The 21,150-nt window shown below is 38.4% G+C and overlaps 1 protein-coding gene across 7 annotated transcripts in view; it reads left to right on the top strand.

Moving 5' to 3' along the window:
- UBE3D (ubiquitin protein ligase E3D) overlaps window positions 1-21,150 on the top strand; it is an 85,584-nt gene that overhangs the window by 43,552 nt on the left and 20,882 nt on the right. For 2 of the 7 annotated variants that reach the window (XM_062608274.1, XM_062608272.1), the window contains exons 9-10: window positions 8,931-9,069; window positions 13,247-13,508. The exons of 1 other annotated variant lie outside the window; for it this stretch is intronic. In XM_062608274.1, coding sequence (XP_062464258.1) covers window positions 8,931-9,069; window positions 13,247-13,297 — 190 coding nt within the window. In that variant the 3' untranslated portion in view covers window positions 13,298-13,508. Of the gene's footprint in view, window positions 1-5,404; window positions 5,510-8,930; window positions 9,070-10,777; window positions 11,918-13,246; window positions 13,509-21,150 lie in introns of those variants that run through there. 4 more of the 7 variants (XM_062608268.1, XM_062608270.1, XM_062608269.1 and 1 more) reach the window with 3 other exon arrangements.

Genomic DNA, 21,150 nt, shown 5'->3' with positions numbered 1-21,150 from the left:
AACTTAAAATTAATGCTTTTGAAATTGCATAGCAGGCAGCTGGAGGGAGGAAGGAACGTAATATAGCAAAGCAGTCGGTGAACACCCAAAAATCTTTAGTCTGGAGAGTATGTTGAGCATTACTTTGAAATTCTTTTCTCCAAGGCAAAGTCACTTCTGGATGGGATTAAAATCTCAAGATGTATTTCCATGCAAAAGTTGCATTATGTTGAGATAGCTTTCTGTGCTTCGAAGGAATAATCTACTTCTAAACAACCTTGCCTGTCTTGGCACAATATACTAACAGGTTTTGGTTTTCTGTTTTTGCCCTTTACCACTTTCCTGTGTTCAGTTCTGGGCCGCTTGTTACAAGACAAATATTGAGTTACTGGATCAGGTCCAGGGCAACAAAGCTGGTGAAGGGTCTGGAGCACAAGTCTTACGAGGAACGGCTGAGGTAGTTGGGTCTGGAGAAGAAAAGGCTCAGGGAGGACCTCATCTCTCTCTATAACTACCTGAAAGGAGGACAAAGAGAGGAGCTGGCTCATCTCTTTTCCCAAGTAATAAATAGACAGGACAAGCAATAACAGCCTCAAGCTGCACCAGGGGAGGTTTAGATTGGATATTCGGAAAAATTTCTTCACCAAAAGGGTTTTCAAGCACTGGAAAAGGCTTCCCAGGGAGGTGGTGGAATCATCATCCCTGGAAGTTTTCAGAAACCATGTAGATGAGGCCGGGACATCGTTCAGTGGTGGACTTGGCAGTCCTGGGTAACGTTTGGACTTGATCTTAAAGAACTTTTCCAACCTAGTTGATTCTGTGATTCTGTGGGCTATACACAGGCTTCATCTGTGCTAACAGCATATTTTAAATAACTGTCCCAAAACCAATGTCGTTATATGTAAGTTAATATAGGACAGTTGAGTGTAATGAAAATGTTGTTTGGAAGCAAAAGGAAGAGAATTTGGCTTGTGCTTGTACTTGTACTGGGTGAGATAGGCAGCCTTAAATACTATAGACTTCCCTTAAATAGTTTAAATTTTAATCAAAGCTGTGGCCGCCCCATCCCTGGCAGTGTTCAAGGCCAGGTTGGACAGGGCTTTGAGCAACCTGGTCTAGTGGAAGGTGTCTCTGCCCATGACTGGGGGGAGGTTGGAACTGGATGGTCTTTAAGGTCTCTTCCAACCCAAACAATGCTGTGATTATGTGATTTTATAAACATTCATAACAAGAAGTAGTGAAATAATTTTAAATACATGAATTTAGGTAGTTTATATTTGTATGCGTTTGTCTAATGGAAACAAGATCATTTAATCTGCTGCCTTTTAATATATCTTTTAGCATGAGTTGTTTTGTCTGTGCTACATATTGGAGTTAGAAATAAGAAAACTGTATGGGGAGTATCTATCTTAAATCACAAAAGCATTCATTGGAGCAAATAGCATAATTTTACTTAAAAGGACTTTTGAAATACTACAAGAACATTTGATACTTCTTGTGTCAGCCCTTTTGAAAAATGTTATGGTAATGGGCAGACAATACTCTGGTGAGGTTAAATTTGAATTTTCTTTATAAGCCATTTTTATTGGTCTTAAATAACTTGTCCTTTTCAAATAGTGACATATTGAAAGTTCAAGAAGGACTTACATTTTGTAGAATAAGGTATTTTAAACCTGCTGAATTGGTATTTTAGTGGATTTCTAGATAACTTTTTGACCAGACTCCAAAAATACATAGTTTTTCCATTCAAAATATGCATTTTTCAGAAAAAAGACAGAAGACTCATAGTAATGGTTGTGTGTTTGTGTATGAACCTATTATATCTATTTTTAATAATTTATAGAAGTATGCACAATTGTATAATATTAATTGATATGTGTATTTAATATATATATGTTGTATTAAAGTATATGTACTATGTATAATATGTAAATTTATTATAAGAATTATATATCAGCAGCTTTCTGACAAGAATACTTTACAGGAGAGAGTGTTTAAGACTACATGGAAGTGTGGAAGTTTCAGTTAAATAAGCCTTCATCCTCTCTCTGTAATGATGCAGTGAAAAAAAATGAAGGTTTAAATCTTAGAGGTGAGCTTCTGATGCTGGCCACTGTAGTACATTACAATAAATCTAAAAAACACCTCCTCATGTGAGTCCCTGGATCACTGCTCTCTTGTCTTCTAACTTTCCTTGATATGTTCCTCTTCTCTCGCTCATTTCCTTGCAAGGACATCACTGGGTTAAATTTCCATTCTTCACTCTTTTGTCTCCTACAGGAAATTTAGTACCTGTTGATTTGGGATACCATGCGACTAGTAAAGATCTCAGGGAAGATTTGCTCAAAAACCATGCTTGACACTCTCAGCTATTGAGGATGAATAACGAACAGTGTTAGAACAAGACGACAGATGTTTGCTTTAGGAGGGCAGCAGTGATTCTGTAAAGAAAGTTTTCTTTCCAAAGGAAGTTGCTGTAGATTGTGGAAGCACTGCACTTCTTAGTGTTCCATATTATTTAAATTTTGGCAAGAATTCAGTAGCTAATGAGCATGCATTGATTTTTATGTCATTTTTAGATCACTGCAAGGATAATTAAAAGTATAAATAACTTAGCCTTCCAGTATATTAAGTATATAGAGAAATCATCAACCATAATTTAGAATTGTTTATAGAGTAAATCATTTTTTACAAGTAGTTATTTAATTTTGCAGGTTTGTCCTTTGGCTCAGTAAAGTCATCTGTCATTTATATCAGAGCTATAGCTTGCGGAAAGGGCAGCTTTAACAGCATTCAGTGAACTCAGAGAGTTAGGGCTGAGCTTCTGTCAGCTTTTGTATCAGGTTCTTCAGCACAGCCTTGATTGAGCAAAACACCGAAGCCATAGCTAACACAGTAATCTCCTTTAAGGGTTTCACAGCATTTGGAGCCCTGAATGCAGAGCATATTTACCTAAGTCATAACTAAGCATGTGAAGTTAATCCAGTGCCTTGGTAGCAATACTGAGTAGTGCTCTGAGTAAGAGCTTTTTTTGATTTTCCAGTTTTGATCTCTGCAGACTACACTAGGTTTATGTATTTATAGAAATAGCCTTGTAGATTAGAGGTGGTGACGGGGGGTGTTCTGGAAAGGAAAAAAGGGCTTAGCTTTCTCTGTTGCTTTCTCTGTTGCTGACACAGTTCCATTTTGAAGTGCATCTCATGCATGGTGGAAGGTGATTTGTGCTGATAAATGGCCTCGGCACTGGCGGAAACAGCGTCTTTTGAAAGAAATACAGTTGAGTGAGAAGTCTAGTCCAGTTTTTCAAAGCCTTGAGAGAATCTTTAATTTTTTCCTGGTTTTGAAATACAAAGATTTCTCTTGCTTCACTGACATGCTGCGAATATTCTGGTTTTCACAAATTCAGGACTTTATGGGTGGGTACCATGAGCTGATGAATGATTCTGTGTGTTTGCTAGTGTTCAAGTAATTCTGAAGTAAATTTATTTCATGATTTTGGTGTCTTAAACCTTACTCGTTTAAGTAAGTTGGTACATTTACTCATAACTGAAATGTTACTCTGACTTACGTAGGCATTTTAACAATTCATTTGGATCAATTCCATAATGAGCAGTGGAGAAATACCATTCTCTGATGTACACTGTATCAAATGTGCTTATCTGAAAACATTCTGATCAATTACTTCTGCTGGGGGAGTAATTGTCTTAGTCTTATATGAGTAATTGTTTTCAAGTTTTGCTCATCTCTGCTTTCAGAATTAATTGGTTGAATTTCAGATAACATTTGCTTTTTTAATTTTTTTAATAGAAATCCAAATTTCCCTGGATTTCCCATTATCATCAGCTTTGAAAATGCCACTTCATTTTTTAAAACATCTTTCACATATTGCTATAAAAGTTTCACTTACTGATTATGGGAATGTGACAATCATATCATGCTCTAAATTTCAAACAACCTGTTCCATAGAGAAAGCATTGAAAAGGACAGAGGGGAAGATAGTCTCGGCCTTTCATCTTTATTTCTTACTTGTTTTGAGTGTGCCCTTCTGATAGTTTAGCACATAGTGCATAATTATTTCATAATAGCTTCTATCACAGTAGCCAAGTATCTTCCCCCTTGAGTAGAATTTTACTCCGTTCACTTTCTCTACTACTTTAATTCAGTTCTGAAATGTATGCCAGAAATACATTAAGCAGCTTGATTAGCATTCATCATATGTGGTTCTGTCTTTCTCAAAATGAAAGTTATATGAAAGTTTTAATTATATCTTTTAATCTTATGTCTATTTGTTGTCTTTTCATGGATGAGACTGCTGTATATCTCGCAGATGGAACAGAAGGGGGTTGTTGGAGGTGTCACTTTAATCTGCAGAGGCTGCATTTCAAGTTTTGTTAATGCTGAGAAGAGCTCTGACACTTGGTCTTACTGGGGATCAGTTCCATTACCAACCCTTCTTCCTGCCCCCAAACTTAAAAGGTTTTCTTTTCCAGTTGTCCTGAACCCACATAATTAAGTAGAAGCATCAAGTCTTTCAATTGAGCTTATTCATTAGGGAGTACGGTAAGCTGTGAGGAACATGTTTACTTCGCTTATAGTAATTGGTTTTGCTAGATAGAAATGTCGTATTATTGAGTTTATGCTAATATTGTGCTAGGTAAACATCACTTGATGTTTATTCTCATATTGTCACTAGGTAAACATCTGTTGCTGAGCTCTGTCAGCAGTTTCTCAATGTAGTCACTAACGTGGATTTCTCCTCACTACTCGGACACTGATAATCAGGAAAAGATGAAACTTCCTAAGAAATTTTGGTTGAAATAGGTTAAGAGGTTTAAAAGTTCTGAGAAAGGGAGTGGGGTAAAGAAAAGAGGGAGAAAATGGGAAGGATGGAGTGACAGACAGGCTGCTTAGAATGATTTGGGTTTTCCTGTTGGTGAGATCACTGGCAGGAAAAACTGGATGATGATGATTTACAGAGGTGGATTTAATGTGCTGTGAAAAAATTCACTCTGACATGTCCTTTTCCTAACTCAGAGCATACTCCTAGTTTGGACCATTTTACTGAGTATGTTTTACTACATCTTACTGTTTTAATGCCTGGTTTCTAAAGCTGACTCACATCTCCCTCAAACACTGTCAAGGTCAATATGTAGTGGTGAGATTTTACTTGTCATAAACTTAGTCCAAAGTAGATGCAGTTTTATGCCCTTCCGTGACTTAGGGAACCTGTGTAGAATTAATGAATTTTATTTGATACTGAGAGTCATAATTTCTTTGTCAGACTGAGAAGTCCAGAATCTCAAGGCTTCTTTGAAGTGTGGAAAAGTTGAATGTTTGCAGAAGGAAGAACATAAAATAGCATTATTTCTCTTGTTAACCATAACTCCCTCCAGGTAATGTCTCACCTCCCTCTTACTCCTTTCAGCCAGCATGGCAAGCTGTGCTGCGCTCTCTGGGAATTATGCTGACTTCTGCTTTTACTCACAAAAGGAGCCGGTTTGGCCCAGCCTATTTTCTCTTAAGGGAAGGCTAGAAGCGGTAATTCGTTGGTGAGTAAAGGTATTAAGGAGCAGGCGAGGAGGGCAAATGCATGTGAAGTCCTGTTTGCATCCAAAGTTGCCAAGTGCCCATCTGAGTCCTGCTGGTTTCATACCTGTCATTTTTAGCTCAGCCCTCCCAAAAACTCCTTCTGAAAATTTGTCCTATTTTAGTGTCAAATTGGATTTTTCTTTTTTCAAGATCGGGAAAGCAAAACACATTTATTTTCAGGGCTGAGGAACTCTCAGCCAGCTCAGGCTGTTGGCATTTGGGATTGGGCTGAGAGGGAGCACTGAGCTGATGGGCTGAGTTGTCCTCCATGGGTGCTCAGTCTCCTGAGGGGCACTATCAGCCAGTCTGACTCTTTCAGTAAACATAAAGTAGGTAGTCTCCTTACCTGCACTGGAATTGAGGCAACTCTCCCTATGCAAAAAAGTTTTGTGATACTAAGGTGAAAAAACAACGGGGTGTGTGTGTTTTGCCTTTTTTTAAGCGTAGACATTTTTGTCCTTCTACAATGAAGATTATGGAAAAATGCTCCCAAGAGTAATAGGGATAAATAAGAACAAAGAGAAATGATCTAATAAGGCAGTGACTTTCCACAACCACTTGTGTTAAATGCTGTGAAAATGACAAGTTGTAAAGACTAATTCCTAACATGAGTGTTCTTGGAGCAGTAAGTGCTAGGACACACATGGTTTGTTTGTAATAAGAGAATACACTGGCATTGTTTCAGGAAATACTAATAACTAAGCCATTAATAAAGAAGAATTGCTATATAATTCGATGTCTTTAAGCAAACAGTCTTTCCCCAAATAAACAAACAGACACGCACACACAATAAAAGCCTTTGTGCAGTCTCAGGGCTGGAAGGGTTGGACTTGAAAATGAGGAGGCAGCTCCAAAAAACCCTCAAGTCAAAGCACAAGAATAGATTCAGGGTGCTAAAGTAATTTGTGATGTTTTGAATGTTGCTTGGAGTTCTGAAAAGTTTCTTTACAGAGAGGGTGTTAGTCTGCGAAAACAGCTCCCCAGGACCCAGAATCTTAGGATATCACCTCCAATCTCCAAAGTCTCTAGCTGTGTTTGATGCCTGCACACTGCTTTGTTTAGACTTGCCGATCTCTGAAAAATGGAAAGCCTCATTTTTGCTAGCTTTGCCTCAGTTTACCTGTATCACCAGACAAGATTTTAAAAAATGTAGAACAAAGACGTAGTAGGGGGCATATAAAGGTAAGCTTCTAATTATGTGTAGAAATGAAGTTAGCATATGAGACTGAAATATGAACTCAATTCTGGATTACAATTAAGACTCCTTGGTTACTGGCTGCTCAGTGCTCATCATCTAAAGCTAGATGCGCCTCCAGGAGCATTTGCAGAATCTCTGGACCAGCCAGGGCTGTCTCTTCTGGAATTGGCCACTTGCAGTCTTTTTAAAAGAATCCTGCTTCCTTTCAATACAGACAAAATATTTGGGGCTTAACTGTAGTCTTGTACCTTTCAGTAGTGAAAATACTCCATGTATCTTAGAAACTGCTCACCTTTCTATCCTAGTAGATGTTTGTTGTTGGTTTTTTTTTGTGCTAGCTTTAAACAGATTTTCCGAATCCATCTAGTGCAGTATAAGTGTCCAGTGACATACTACGTTTTGTGAAGGCTGTTAGCTGTTAATGTGTGGCAGGTTTTGGTCTCTGTCCTTTGGTATGGTCTCAGCCGTATGTGGAGACCTTAAATGATGCACTGACATTAGAGGGTGCCTAACCTAGACTGCTTTTCTCCTTCTTACCATGTACAGTTTAGACCCCCTTATGTCAAAGTGACCCAGTCACTCTGGTGAGGGCTGAGAAAAGACATGGTACATTTGGTAATTTAGAAGTGATATAATTGTCTTTGATTTTGATTGTGGATAAAAAAAATAAGAGTGAGAGAAAGCACTCTTTGTTTTAGGGAGATGGAAGCCTCTCTGACCTTGTGTGCATTATGGGTCTTGCTTCTGTATGTTGAAGCAGAAATGGATTCTATGGATTCTTACATACCCATAGGTAAATGAGGAAGGAGGAAAAAAATGTAAAGATTAGAAGAAAGCAGTTAAAATTCAAGAGGCCAAATGGAGGTAACAAAGTAAAAATGCACCCATTCTTTGAAGAAAGATGCATAAATCATGCTACGTAGAACGTCTTCTAGAATATGCCAAGAAAGTACTATGAAGAGTCAATAATGGAAGCATATGTACAAAACCTGTGTATGCAAGCCTGTATCTAAGAAGTAGAGCTTTACAGAGAATTGGTGGTTTTGCAAAACTTGAATGAGAACCATCCAGAAGGACCCAAATATTGTGAAGAGAATATTTGCTCAGTTTTCACCATGCTGAATGTTAGAGCGATGCCTGCTCTTCTGGGTGCTTAATAAAAAATGCACCTATTTCTAGATAGGACATTAAACCAAGCTGATACGTTCACAAGCAGCAGTTAAGTCAGATTAATATCTTTCCAGAAGAGCTGGAGGAATTTAAAAGTGAAAGCTGATGCTAAAATTATTTATTGAAATTGTGAAGTCTTGGACATGGAAGGCAAGGACTGTCTTCCAAAGTGATGCTCTCAGATCTGCTGAGAATAATCAGCATCTGTCTTGCTCTGGAGTATCTGATATTAGCTGCTCAGATAAAATAATTAAACTGACTGGATCACTGATCAGTCTGACAGTTTGTGCATTATGGAAGAAACAAGCCTGAACAATAGGAAGTGGAACATTCTTGTGTTTTGAGTTAATCTTGTTTAACTAATCTTGTTTTTCAGCATGTGGTAGCAGGAACAGTTTATAGAAATGTGCTTTCAGAATGTTTTTATGACTAGCTCCAGAAATATTAATTCTTTTTATCTATCTAAAGCAGAAAGCTGTATAAAATGAACTGGGATTGAATTTTTGCTTGGTATAGAATGTTAGTAAGATTCCGGTGAGAGCATCATAAACATCAATTTTGAAAGTCACACCTGACCTTCTGTCTTTTCAGAAGTGAAAGGACATTCTTCTTTCTAGAAACAAAATTAAAAACAGAGGCATTATGTTCTATGTAGAATACTCTGTGTAAAAGCAGTATCTGATGGGAAATTGCTAGTGGTAGATGAAATTTTGTTCAGAAATAATCAAACTCTGAATTAGAAACACAATTGGATTGCTCTAATGCCTTCCTTTTGCATTACATATCTTTTTCTAAGATTGGTGCTATGGATAAGGTACTCTAAATGCATCTGGTGTTTCTGGTAAAACACACCAATCTGTGACTTCCACAAGGAAAATGTGAAAAGACTCTTTTATCACACTATGATCACATGTTCTAATATTTATTTGAAACTTGGGATTTAGATATGTTTTAAGATAATGAAAAAGTTGTTTTTGTTTTTTAAACTTTATAGGCTTGCTGATGCATGGGAAAATGATATTGGAGTTCATCCTTTAAAGTTTCCATCAGAAACATGTTTGGACTTACTGCTGATACTGGGTTTGAGTACCACCTCTCTGCCACCTTCACTTCGATGCATGAACTCTTTTCAGGTGAGGAACAGCTGCTATTTCAATATAAAGGTGTTACTTCCAGGAAAAAGAGAGATCCCTGGAGCCCATAAACCTTTTCAGAGTAAAGGTTTGTCTTCTCTAGTTGCATTACTGTCCATGATATTAAATATAGCAATGGAAAACTTCTTGTAGAGTTCTGTTTCTTTCAATTGTATTAAATGTAGACCGAGGCAGGAAATGTCATTGGATTTTTGAATAGTGAATCACTGTTTAAATTAAATTAGATGTTTAAAGAAATTTCATGAAACTTACTTAGGCTGCAGTAGATAGAATCATTATGCAAAATCTTGTTGGCTTAAAAAAAATCTTCTGCTAAAAATAAAAATTTCCTGTGGCAAAATCCTGTAAAATTAGGAGTGAATCATTCACAATTTTGTCTGGTGTTCTTCTGTGCGTTACTGCTGAAGTTCTCAGCAGTCAGAGAATTTCTCCCAAGAAAACATTGTTGCGCGCATGTTAAATTGTGATTTGTGTTTATTGTGTTTGAAGACATTCGATTTTTACAAATGAAAGACATCTCAATTCATGATGATATGATATAAAAACTCAACCTTTTTATGGTGCTTCTGTCTTCCCTTGTCGTTACATAGTCCATCAGTTGTGTACTGATGTAAATTTAAGGCTGTTGAACCATACACATACCTGAAACTGTGTTTGCTTTGACAGCTACAGAAGAATCATCATCTTAGGGGGACTGAGTGTCCTAAACAGTTAATAGTGCGAAATCTATTAGCTTCTATTTGTCCATACTCCCAGTTAGGACACATTTAATTAGTGTCCCTGAAGTGTATTTACTGAAAAATAATCTTATTGTAGAACTTTGGAGCCAGAAAGAATTTGGTCATAAACCAAAATCAAGTCATTGGTTTTACTAGAGTTACACTGATGTACGACTGCTGAAAAAATGCCAAGGTATTAGTAAAGAAGTACAGACCTGTGTTGTCTGCTGCGTTTGCATCTTGTGAGCTTGGGAACAGCGAATCTGTGGATGGTGAACTCTTGGCAGCGGCCATTGGTCGTGTCGACATGATACATTAATATCCAAGGTCAGAATTGTTACTGGGTTGTACATTCAGAGGCCATAAAATTGAAGATTCACTTGGATGCTGGCAGAATGAGATCACAAGAATTACAGGTTTCAAGGATTAGCCAGTACAAGTTGTCAGCCTTTCCTGTTAAGAAGTGAGCATTTTGGTTGTTTAATCTGGGAGAGTGTACTTGTTAATTACATTGCCAGTTATCTGTGGTAAAGTTTTCTCTTCCTTACCCACAATAGGATAGCACATGCTGAGGCTGTATGTCCTGTCTTGTTTCTGTTCATACTCAGTCCCAAATTGTACAATAAGGCTTTCCTTTGATTTGTTATATCTGGGTAGAGGTAAGAAATTATAAATGACTGTCAACTGCTCAAGATATGAATCTGTACATTCAGGAACCAGTTTGCTTTAGAGTACACAAAACACCAGGCTTTTCTTTTTCCTTGTCATTCTCCCCATGATTGTGCTTGATTGCTCCTGGGTCTTTTTAGCTTCATGAGCCTTCCTCTGGAAACAAGCTGTTGCCATAGAGGCCCACCGTGCATGTCGTGGAAGCAAGTCAGGGGTAGGGTTATGTCATTCGTGGAGCATGAGGTCCCCATGCATCCCCTAGAGATCCTCTGACACAGCCTTTCAAACTCAAATTTCAGTGGAAGAGCTGAAAGGAAACATCACAGTGCTTTGCTAAACTGAAATAGTGTGTGGGACAGCTTCCAGGCTTCCAGCAGTGGCCTGTGCAGGTCTTGGATTGCCGGCCTGTATGGGAAAGTAGGTGATGTGACAGTGTCCACTCCTGGCTGCGAACATGTTTTCAGGCTAAAGAGACTACATTTTGAGCTGATTCCCAGTGTCTGTGCTTTCACAGCAACACAAAAGGCAAAAATTCATTTCTGAAAACACAAGGTCTGAAGCCCACTGTGCTAAGGGAGTGTTATATTTTGCCAAGTGGGAGGTAAGGAAAATGGCTGTTTTGATAAACTTCTGGCTCCAGCTTTCACTCTCCTTGCCAGACAGTCAATATCACAAAGTGTTTGTCCTGGAGGGCAAACACTGTCCAGGAAAATATTGTTTTATTTATTTTCATCCTTACAAGCCTTGTTTGGATCTCAGCATGTGAATTCATGAAGCAGAAACAAAGTTTGCCCAAGCTTTTCACTGATCCTTTACAATGATCTGTCAGCCTTATCAGTTTGTTGTTTGGTTTTTTTTCCTGGCTTATTTCTTTGTACTCATGTTCACTTTCTATACAGCAAATATTAGAATTACATGTCCTAGATTTTCATTATCTTTCTTACAAGAAGTTGTCAAGGTCTGTAGAGAGCCTGAATAATGATATTAAATTGTGCTGTTGCCTGAGCATGAGATCCCTCTGGATCCAAAATACTGAAGATTGTGAGTCAAACAGAGAATAATAAAAGGCCATTAATTGAAAACTGATATTTCATGTGTCTTAATGGAGTAATGGCAAAATGACAAAAACTGGTTTTATTTTGTGGTAGACCTAGACCTGGCAGTGGTCTAGAAAAAAATTAAAACATTTTAATTCTATATTACAATAACGGTTGTATTTGAACTGAAAACAATTGCACAGTTTCCCATTATCCGCATGTGGCAGTCTTATCCAACAGGAGGCCAGGCTCTCAAAGCTGAATGCTTGCATCTGAATGCTAGGGGAATTAGAAGGAAAATGACCCCAGAAAGTGCATAGTTCTCTCCTTTCGTAAGTGTTCCCACTGTTGGACACATGGTGTCAAACTAAACGGACCACTAGATTCCACTGGCACTTTGATTTGTGTTTTGATACAGTATTTGAAAATGCATCTAGCAGCAGCTGTATATGTACCGATCTAAAAATTAAGTTTAACTCCTGATATCATATAACTAAAAATTCCAATTGTTTTTAATTAGGTAGCCAGAAATGATCCTGCCACACCCCTGTGTTTTTTGAGACTGTATTTACCCTCCCTCCGTATTATGCTACAGTATTGCAGATTTGACAAGCCAAAGTTTTAGTTGGTATATGTACGAACTGCATGATGTTTAGGTTGTAAAAAGCACATGAAGGAAATGTGCTTAGTTGCTAATCATCTCTGTAATAAACTCTGTTCTGCTTCGTGATCTAGAAGTGCTCTCTGGGACTAGCTTAGCAGACACTGTATCTGTGCTGAGATATAAATTACATTTTATTTTCCAGCGGTGTGCTACTGCTTAGTAACATAATATTTGAAATCACTTTTCAATTCCGTTTTGACCCTGTGAAAATCTTTCAGCATGATTTATGTTCCTGGAGGAGCCTGGAGGAGAGGAGGTGCAGCTGACTATTACATGGCTCTTCTGATTTTAAGTTGCTCACTGCAGCAAGCTTTTAAGCTTCCCAGGCTGCTGATTATTGGTACTAGATTGTCTTCGGCTCATCTCTCATTTTACCTATGCAGTTACACTGACATTGTTCTGGTGTACTGTAGAGCGTTAAATCTCAGGAAGCCTGAGCCTGGAAACTCTGAGGGACCAAAGTGAATAGACTAATTCTTGCTGGTTGATGGCTGCCCCTGGATTTACTGGAGACCGTCGATTTGCAACTGACTTGCGCCTTCCCAAGCTTGTAATCCTTCACCCCGGACTAAGGGAGTCTCAGATCAAGGGAACAGGATTCACTGAGACACTTGGTGTTTATCCTGTAGCAATGCAGAAAGCTGTAAGAAGGGAGAGAGGAGTTCACTACTAGAAAGAAAAAAAGTATTTTTTAGCTTGCCTTTGCTATGAGCATTGTTTTGTTGCTCTCTCTTCAGGTCCGTTACACTACACAGAAAGCTCTGTTGCCTTATTATGTTCTTCATCTGTCTGGCTGTCCACCCCCCTGAGCTGTCAGTCCTTTGCTTTAGGAACAGTTGGGCTCGACTTTGTGTATTATTCTTAATACTTGCAAGCACTTGTAACTAGCAGCCACTTGACTTATCATGTACTTTATCACTGAACTGTTCAGCTGCTACTCTTCAATGCAGTCTGTTGGTATTTTAAAGCTTACAACACAGAACAGTTAACACAGGGAGATGCTTTAAAGTGACAAGTAATCTCTGCTGTGTTTTGCTAACCTTATCTCTTCTTTCTTTGAATTCAAGCACAGTGAACAGAAAATGTCTTGGATATTGAATTCTTATGATGATATATGAGGCTGTTCTGAACATTCTCTCTCACTGCCGTTACTGTGGGAAACAGCATTTTACTTCCTGTATCAAGGCACTATTCACAAGGCCACAGACTGTAACAAGAGTTCTCAGAGTTAAATAAATAGTGGTTTTATTTTTACTTTTAGAGTTGTATGAAATCAAAAGAAGATTGTGATTGAGAACTGCTGAGCAGTTTCAAAATTTCAGTTGAAATAGTCCTAGTGCTGCACCCAATGCCACTTAGTGCATGCTGTCCACTTTGGTTAAGAGAAGCAGAGCCAGTGTTTAAGAAAAAAAAACAAAAAGTGCTCATTATGTTGCTGCAGTAAGCATTCCTAGAGGTGTCTATGAAGGAAAAACTCATTTGCAGTTACTTTGCTTCCAAAAAAAGGAGGGAAAAAAAGAAGGTTTCTCGTAGAGCAGCATGTCAAGTTCTCTGTCATTCCTAAAAGCAACACGTTTATACATACAGAGTAGCAAGTTGCTCAGAAAACATGAGACTGAATAAATGCAGTATTCATTCTAGTCTAATGGCTCTAGTATGTGTGTCTCAAAAGTATTCGAAAGACTCATGGAAGGCAGAATACAAAATTACTGCTGTCTGTCAGGTCTGTACATGATCCGAGCTGAAGTGTGCCCTGATACTCAGTTTTTTTTAATATTGATACTTTTGGGTTTATGTGTGCATATGTTTTTATATATACACACATATGTATATAAAGTACATTCAAGCTTGTTTATTGTAAAAAGAGGTTAGCGGTAGAGGACACTTGCAGGTGTACATGTGTTTTCTGATAATCCTTTCTGAAGTGCACAGCTGAGTAAAATTTACATAAATCTGCTCAGCTCCTCCTTTTGTTTCTGTTCTGGGCATTTGGAGTGGGAGAAGTCGCACAGGTTATTTTAGGTTGGACTCTGCTCCTTTGGAGCCCTGTCGAACAATAGCAAAGACAAGAGGAAGAGCTACTTTGGTTCAAAATGATTTAAGAAGCAGTGATATAAGAAATGAAAATATCAAGAGGGAAGAAGTGGCTTTCAAAATATTGTGTCTTTTATTAAACTATCTGAGAAAAGAAAAGTAACTGAGTCCATTTATGCAGTAAAATAACTTATGTTTTTTAACGTTTTTTAAGGTGACGCTCTGGATTACTTGCTTACTGAGCATCACAAAACAAATCATACTTTTGAATATGTATATTCTGTAGTATGTTTGAGACAATGGCTGAGATCCATTTAGGATTTTCTTTTTTTTTTTTTCCACAATTAGGGATTTTCTTCAGTATTTCTCTGAAGCTTGTGGACTTCTTAAGTCTCTGAAACTTCTTAATGAACGCTGACAGTAACATGGCGAAACGGCTACAAATACGTTGTGGTCTCTGTTGAAATACAGTCATTTTACGTTTGTTTAATTTCATATTTGTTTCTCTTAACTGACCTATTTTGCAAAATGTAAACTACAGTGAGGAAACCAAGTGCAGTTAGTATCAGCCTCTTTTGGCTACTCCTATTTCCCCCAAACTAAAGGTGTTTTGATTTTTGCAGATTAGTATGAAAGTGCCTGCTATGTGCTTTTTTCTACTTTTAACTAGCATGGATAGGTTGCCAGGATGACATAGGATGGCTTAATTTTCTGGTTTATTGTGATAATTATGTGGAATTTTTTATTTGATTTCAAACAATATACATTAAATAGGAAATAAGTACCCAAGCCTTATATAAGAAAGCAGTTGTAATTTTCTAAACTATGCATACAAATATTTCATTGACTAAAATGAAAGAAGTTGTAACGTGTATATTTTGGAGTCTTGATTGTGTTAGTCTGCATTTACTAAAAGCCATAATAAAACTATTCAAACACTTCAGAATAATGTGGAAAAAAAAATGAGGTTATATTGAACAAATACTGAGAAGAGCAAATGATATTAAGAGAGTTAGTGTTTCAAAGGCAAACCTTAATACTTCTTTGCAGAATGATAGAGATGTCTAGGTTCAGTTAAGAGATTTTCTTATTTTTCTTGTCTGCTACTTAATTCTCCTATATAAGTTGGATTTTTATTATGCCATTCAGGTTATCTTACTTTGTGTTCACTGTAAGCTATTTTCTTTTAAAAGTATCTCTAGAGTGGTTGATTGTATTTCTTGAACAATGAGACTATCCACTTACAGAACCATAGAATCATAGGGTTGTTTAGGTTGGGAAAGAACTTTAAGAGTCCCCTTGAGCCTTCAAGAATGGGAATATTTTTTACTTAATTATAATTAATGTTTTTAAGTCTTTGTTGAATCTGTGCTAAAAATGTTTCATACTACTGATTCAGAAAACTTTATTAAGTTTCCCACGGGGTCACATCCTCCTTCGGGCACATCCCCCTGATGGGGTCCTCCATGGGCTGCAGGGGCACGGCCTGCCTCACCATGGTCTGTGACAGGGCTGCGGGAAAATCTGCTCTGGTGCCTGGAGCACCTCTTCCCTCCTTCTTCACTGATACTGGTGTCTGCAGAGCTGTTTTTCACACATATTCTCACTTCTCTCTCCTGGCTGCTGTTGCACGGAAGTTTTTTCCCCTTCTTAAATATGTTACCACAGAGGCACTACCACCGCTGCTGATGGGCTCATCCTTGGCTGGTGGTGCCTTGGAGCTATTTGGCATTGGCTCCATCAGACATGGGGGAAACTTCCAGCAGCTTCTCACAGAAGCCACCCTTGTAGCCCCCCTGCTACCAAAGCAGTCATTTACTATTAAAACATGAATGTACAATTGAAGGGAGAAATCCAGTTTAGATAGTCTGGTATAGTCCATGTTATTAACCACTTGAAAGAGGTGAAGACAGAATCATAGAATCATAGAATAGTTAGGGTTGGAAAGGACCTTAAGATCATCTAGTTCCAACCACCCTGCCGTGGGAAGGGACACCTCACACTAAACCATGCCACCCAAGGCTTCATCCAGCCTGGCCATGAACAACACCAGGGATGGAGCATTCACAACTTCCCTGGGCAACCCATTCCAGTGCCTCACCACCCTTACAGTAAAGAACTTCCTTATATCCAATCTAAACTTCCCCTGTTTAAGTTTTAACCCGTTACCCCTGTCCTGTTGCTACAGTCCCTAATGAATAGTCCATCCCCAGCATCCCTACAGGTCCCCTTCAGATACTGGAAGGCTGCTAGGAGGTCTCCACACAGCCTTCTCTTCTCCAGGCTGAACAGCTCCAACTTCCTCAGCCTGTCTTCATACAGGAGGTGCTCCAGTCCCCTGATCATCCTTGTGGCCCTTCTCTGGACTTGTTCCAACAGTTCCATGTCCTTTTTATGTTGAGGACACCAGAAATGCACTCAATACTCCAGGTGAGGTCTCATGAGAGCAGAACAGAGGGGCAGGATCACCTCCTTCAACCTGCTGGTCATGCTCCTTTTGATGCAGCCCAATATAAGGTTGGCTTTCTGGGCTGTGAGCGCACACTGCCGGCTCGTATTCATTTTCTCATTGACTAATTAGAACTAATTAGGAATGAAAATGCCTGAGTAATACAACTCATTTTATATCCTTTTTGCTTCTATTGTGAATGTTCTGCTTTTCCTAAGTAATTTTGAAATCTAAAAGTGTAGCTGTTACATCCTAATTATCCAGTACTTGTGTCTATAATGTGCTTTTAAACACAAACTGAGAGTGTGCATTCTTTATCAACAGGCACCACACTGTGAGTCTGTTATGGAAAGAGGCCAGATAAATACCCATGTTTTATTTACCTGAATATATACATAAAGAAGTCTTGAGGCCTGATACACTTTTAGAACATACATTTCTGTTTATTAATTGAGGCTGCTGCCTTTTATGACTAACAGAAGAAATATTTAGCCTTTTGCACAACCAAATTATGCTGTGCATGTTCAAAATGGGTTTTAGGTAATTTATTTAGCAGCTCTTTAGGGCTGCTTCCCTCTGAAACCTTTGTTTCTCTAAGTTAGACTTAGCTCTATCTGGGTAATATTTAATAGATTGACTTATGTAAGCAGTAAGTTTCAACCTTTGAGCCAACAAAGTACAGAAATCTGGTTATCAGCTGCATAAAGCTAGATGTTGCTTTGAAAATAATACTAAGTCATTGGATATCAATGATTCTATAATGGAAATTATTCATTGTCTGCAGTTCTGGTGTCCTCAACATAAAAAGGACATGGAGCTGTTGGAACAAGTCCAGAGAAGGGCCATGAGGATGATCAGGGGACTGGAGCACCTCCTGTATGAAGACAGGCTGAGAAAGTTGGGGCTGTTCAGCCTGGAGAAGAGAAGGCTGCGTGGAGACCTCATAGCAGCCTTCCAGTATCTGAAGGGGGCCTATAGGGATGCTGGGGAAGGACTCTTCATTAGGGGCTGTAGTGATAGGACAAGGGGTAACAGGTTTAAACTTAAACAGGGGAAGTTAGGTTAGATAGAAGAAGGAAATTCTTTCCTGTTAGGGTGGTGAGGCACTGGAATGGGTTGCCCAGGGAGGTTGTGTATGCTCCATCCCTGGCAGTGTTCAAGGCCAGGTTGGACGAGGCCTTGGGTGATATGATTTAGCGTAGGGTGTCCCTGCCCATGGCAGGGGGTTTGAACTAGATGATCTTAAGGTCCTTTCCAACCCTAACGATTCTATGGTTCTGTTGTTATGCTTTGTGCTTTGTGTATGAGTGTTGCTATGGAAAGAAAGCTATGATGCTGTTTATGTCCATTAAGAGCCTGGATGGAAGCTTTGAAGCTACTTAAGTCCAGAAAGCTCTGCAGAAAAAAAGGCCTATTTGTGAGGGTGCTTCTTTGGTTTACAGGTGGTTTAAAAATGGGTGGATTCAACCCTATTGGGTTTCAGCTGTAGGCTGGAGTAGGTATGATGTTATCACAGACTGCAAAATTTTGAGGGATCCTAAAGGAAGATGTCACTGAATTCTAGCACTGTGTTAGCAGATGTGGCAGCTTGCCAAGGCACTTAAAGCAGCTCAGGAGTGTTACGTGTTAAAGAGTTGGAAGCAGTAACGATGTCTTCAAGGAGACAAATGGACAAATATACAGAAGTCTGCAAAGCCAGAGCATAATAACTGAATCGATGGCTTGACTATGATAAAGTACATGGTGGATGAAAAGGAAGAGGGTTATTAAGTTCTCCTTTTTTTATTGTCAGTTGAAAATGAGCCTGGAATGGATCTTTTGGTGAAGTCGTCAGTAATGCCTCCAGTGAGAAACATACAATTTGCCTTCCCTTAGAAATAGAAGTCCATCATTCTGATGCGATGTCACTGAAGAGAGCAGTGTGCTCTAAATCTCTGTGCTTAAATCATAGGTCTTTGATCTGTGAGGGGAATGGCTGATGACGAATGGTAGGGCTTGAAAGCTCTTGCTTGTTAAGGAAGAAAACTTCAGGTTTGGATTTTAGGAAAGATAGAATAGGCAGAAACACTACATGGGGAAACAGGTCAGATCACTGTCTGCCCAGAGGCAGGGAAAGACCTGAAGGGAAGTGTAAAACATAAGGTGGACTAGCTACTCTTGCAATAGGTGGTGCTGTTCCCATTGACAGACACCAGCACAATTGTGACTATAAGAAGGGCAGGATTATTTCCATCATCTGTAAGTTGCTTGCTGCTTTGACCATTAAAAGTAATCACTTGTGTGAATATTTGTACTATAGCTCCACTACTTTTGAATTAAAGGAAACTGTTCTACACATGGGTGTGTGAAGAGGTATTTCAGTGTGTACGTTTTATAGTGCTCCTAAAATAAGATTTGGAATGCTGCTACAAGAAGAAGAAAGAAAGGCAAAAGGGTGTGTAAGCATAAACAAAACCTACCAAAATAAGGCAACCATTTTGCCTTCAACAAAAAAACTGTTATGCCGTGAGGTGAAACCTGGCAACCATTTAACAATATGTAGAAAGACTTGCAGGAATTGGAAGATGCCATAGCCAAGTGAGATCACAGGGAGTGTTGGGTGGGCAGAATGTGATTGCTGTTTGGATTTTTGCCAGGCATTCTGGTTAATGTTTCTTTACCTCCCAGTGGCTTGACAAGTAAAATAGGAAGTGATTCTGCTTATGGAGAAAAAAAAATAAAAGATATTAATCCCATATCGCTAACATAAACTATAAACGCATAGCATATAGAGAAAGAGACTATTTTAAAATGCCACTTCCCAGACTTCATTATTTTTGTGAGCTGTGGCATTGTGAATTGCTGGAATAGATCAGGGAGCTATATTCCTTCTGTTGCTGTTAATGAACTTGAATTTTATAAGGAAAATAGAAGAAAATGGAGTTAAGCACCTTGGGTACATGAAAAAGGATCTTGCCTGCAAACTTGTACAAGTGAAGATGTTATTTAAATCTTACTGACCGTTTTGGCTGATCACTCCACCTCCAGGTTCTTCCAGAATGCCTTTTGTTCCTAAATATGATCCTGAAAAAGACCGAGCATTGTACTGTTCAGATGTTCTCACTTTCTGTGATGGGTACCAATGACTCTAGGTCTGATTCTTATCAATAACTATTTGTCTGTATAATTCGGTTTTAAATAGAATTTTTTCTTGCTGTTGATGCCCCAGTCCTTGACACATTTTCTGTTTTCATTTGTAGATGTCCCACAAAATTAACAAAAAGCTATCATTGCATAATGGGGGGTGACTAGCTAGTACATTCCATTTTTAACTCACCAGAGAGCCTGCTGCTTACTCTTTATTTTGTGTTTTCATACAAAGCCTATGCCATTCATCATCTGACAGTTTTTCAGAAATTAAATTCTAGGACTGTCTTGTTTTCCTCTCTGTTGATCTCTGGATCTCTGGGTTTTTTGCTCTGATAAATTTCTACGTTATGTTCTCTTTTCTATTAGATACCAGTTTACTTTTTACTTTAATTTACTTAATTTTACTTAGTTTAGTACCATGTATGAGCAGATAGCCCTGTAAATCTCTTACACCTTTTCCCTGGTTTGAAACTAACTTTTGGTACTTACAGTTATTTAACTGCATATGCTTCTCTTCAGGTAAGGTGGAAAAACTGAGACAATAGGGGAACAATAGGGCTTTATATCCTTCTTTGTAACAAAGTAGAATTAACTTTACTTCTTGGTTGTTTTTGTAAAAAAGACCAAAAAATCTGCTGAACACACAGAAACCTTCTTATTTCAGGTTACATTCTCTCCTTAGCAGAAAGGAAATGTATTTGCAGTGTATTTTTATAAAGTGGTCAGTAATGATTAGTTTAATTAATATCCTGGGGATATATTCCATTAAGTGGCTGCTTTCCCTATTTTAAGGTGATGTTCAGAATGTGACAAAATACTGTCTGTATAACTTAACTGTATTCTCTTCTGTAAGCTTTTACTTGCCTCTTCCACTTTTTATTTTCTATCAATTTTTGCCCTCTCATGTATGGTTTGTTCTAAAATCTGAACTTAATCCTAGTACTAGTGAGCAAGCTTAAGATTTTTTTTCAGTCTGAAACCTAGAATTCTTTGAGAAGAAATTCAAGAGCAGGTAAACTTAAATCTTGTGACATCCCCTGTTATAGCTAATAAATCCTCACGGATTTAAAATTAACCATTTAAGTAAATATGAATTTTTTAGATTTCTCTGCCTACATGCTGATCCTATTTGAGAGCTGGAATTGGAGAAGTACTCCACTGCTCCAGCAGTGTGCTGCTGCTCTGAATTCTCTTACGAGGAGCTAGGATACTGCTGAGGCCAGAATTTGACAAGATTTGAAATTAAATGGGACTTTGAAGTATGTGAGTAAGAAATGTTGAGCTATATGGCTTAATGGTAACATCAATTTTGGAAGAGCTATTGAATCTTATTCTGTGTTTTTTAAGCCACTCCCATGT

Source organism: Pezoporus occidentalis, unplaced genomic scaffold, assembly GCF_034315485.1.
Source record: "Pezoporus occidentalis ecotype Australia unplaced genomic scaffold, CSIRO_AGI_Poc_V1 ctg13, whole genome shotgun sequence".
Taxonomy (NCBI): Eukaryota; Metazoa; Chordata; class Aves; order Psittaciformes; family Psittacidae; genus Pezoporus; species Pezoporus occidentalis.
This window is presented reverse-complemented; position numbering and strand designations above follow the sequence as displayed.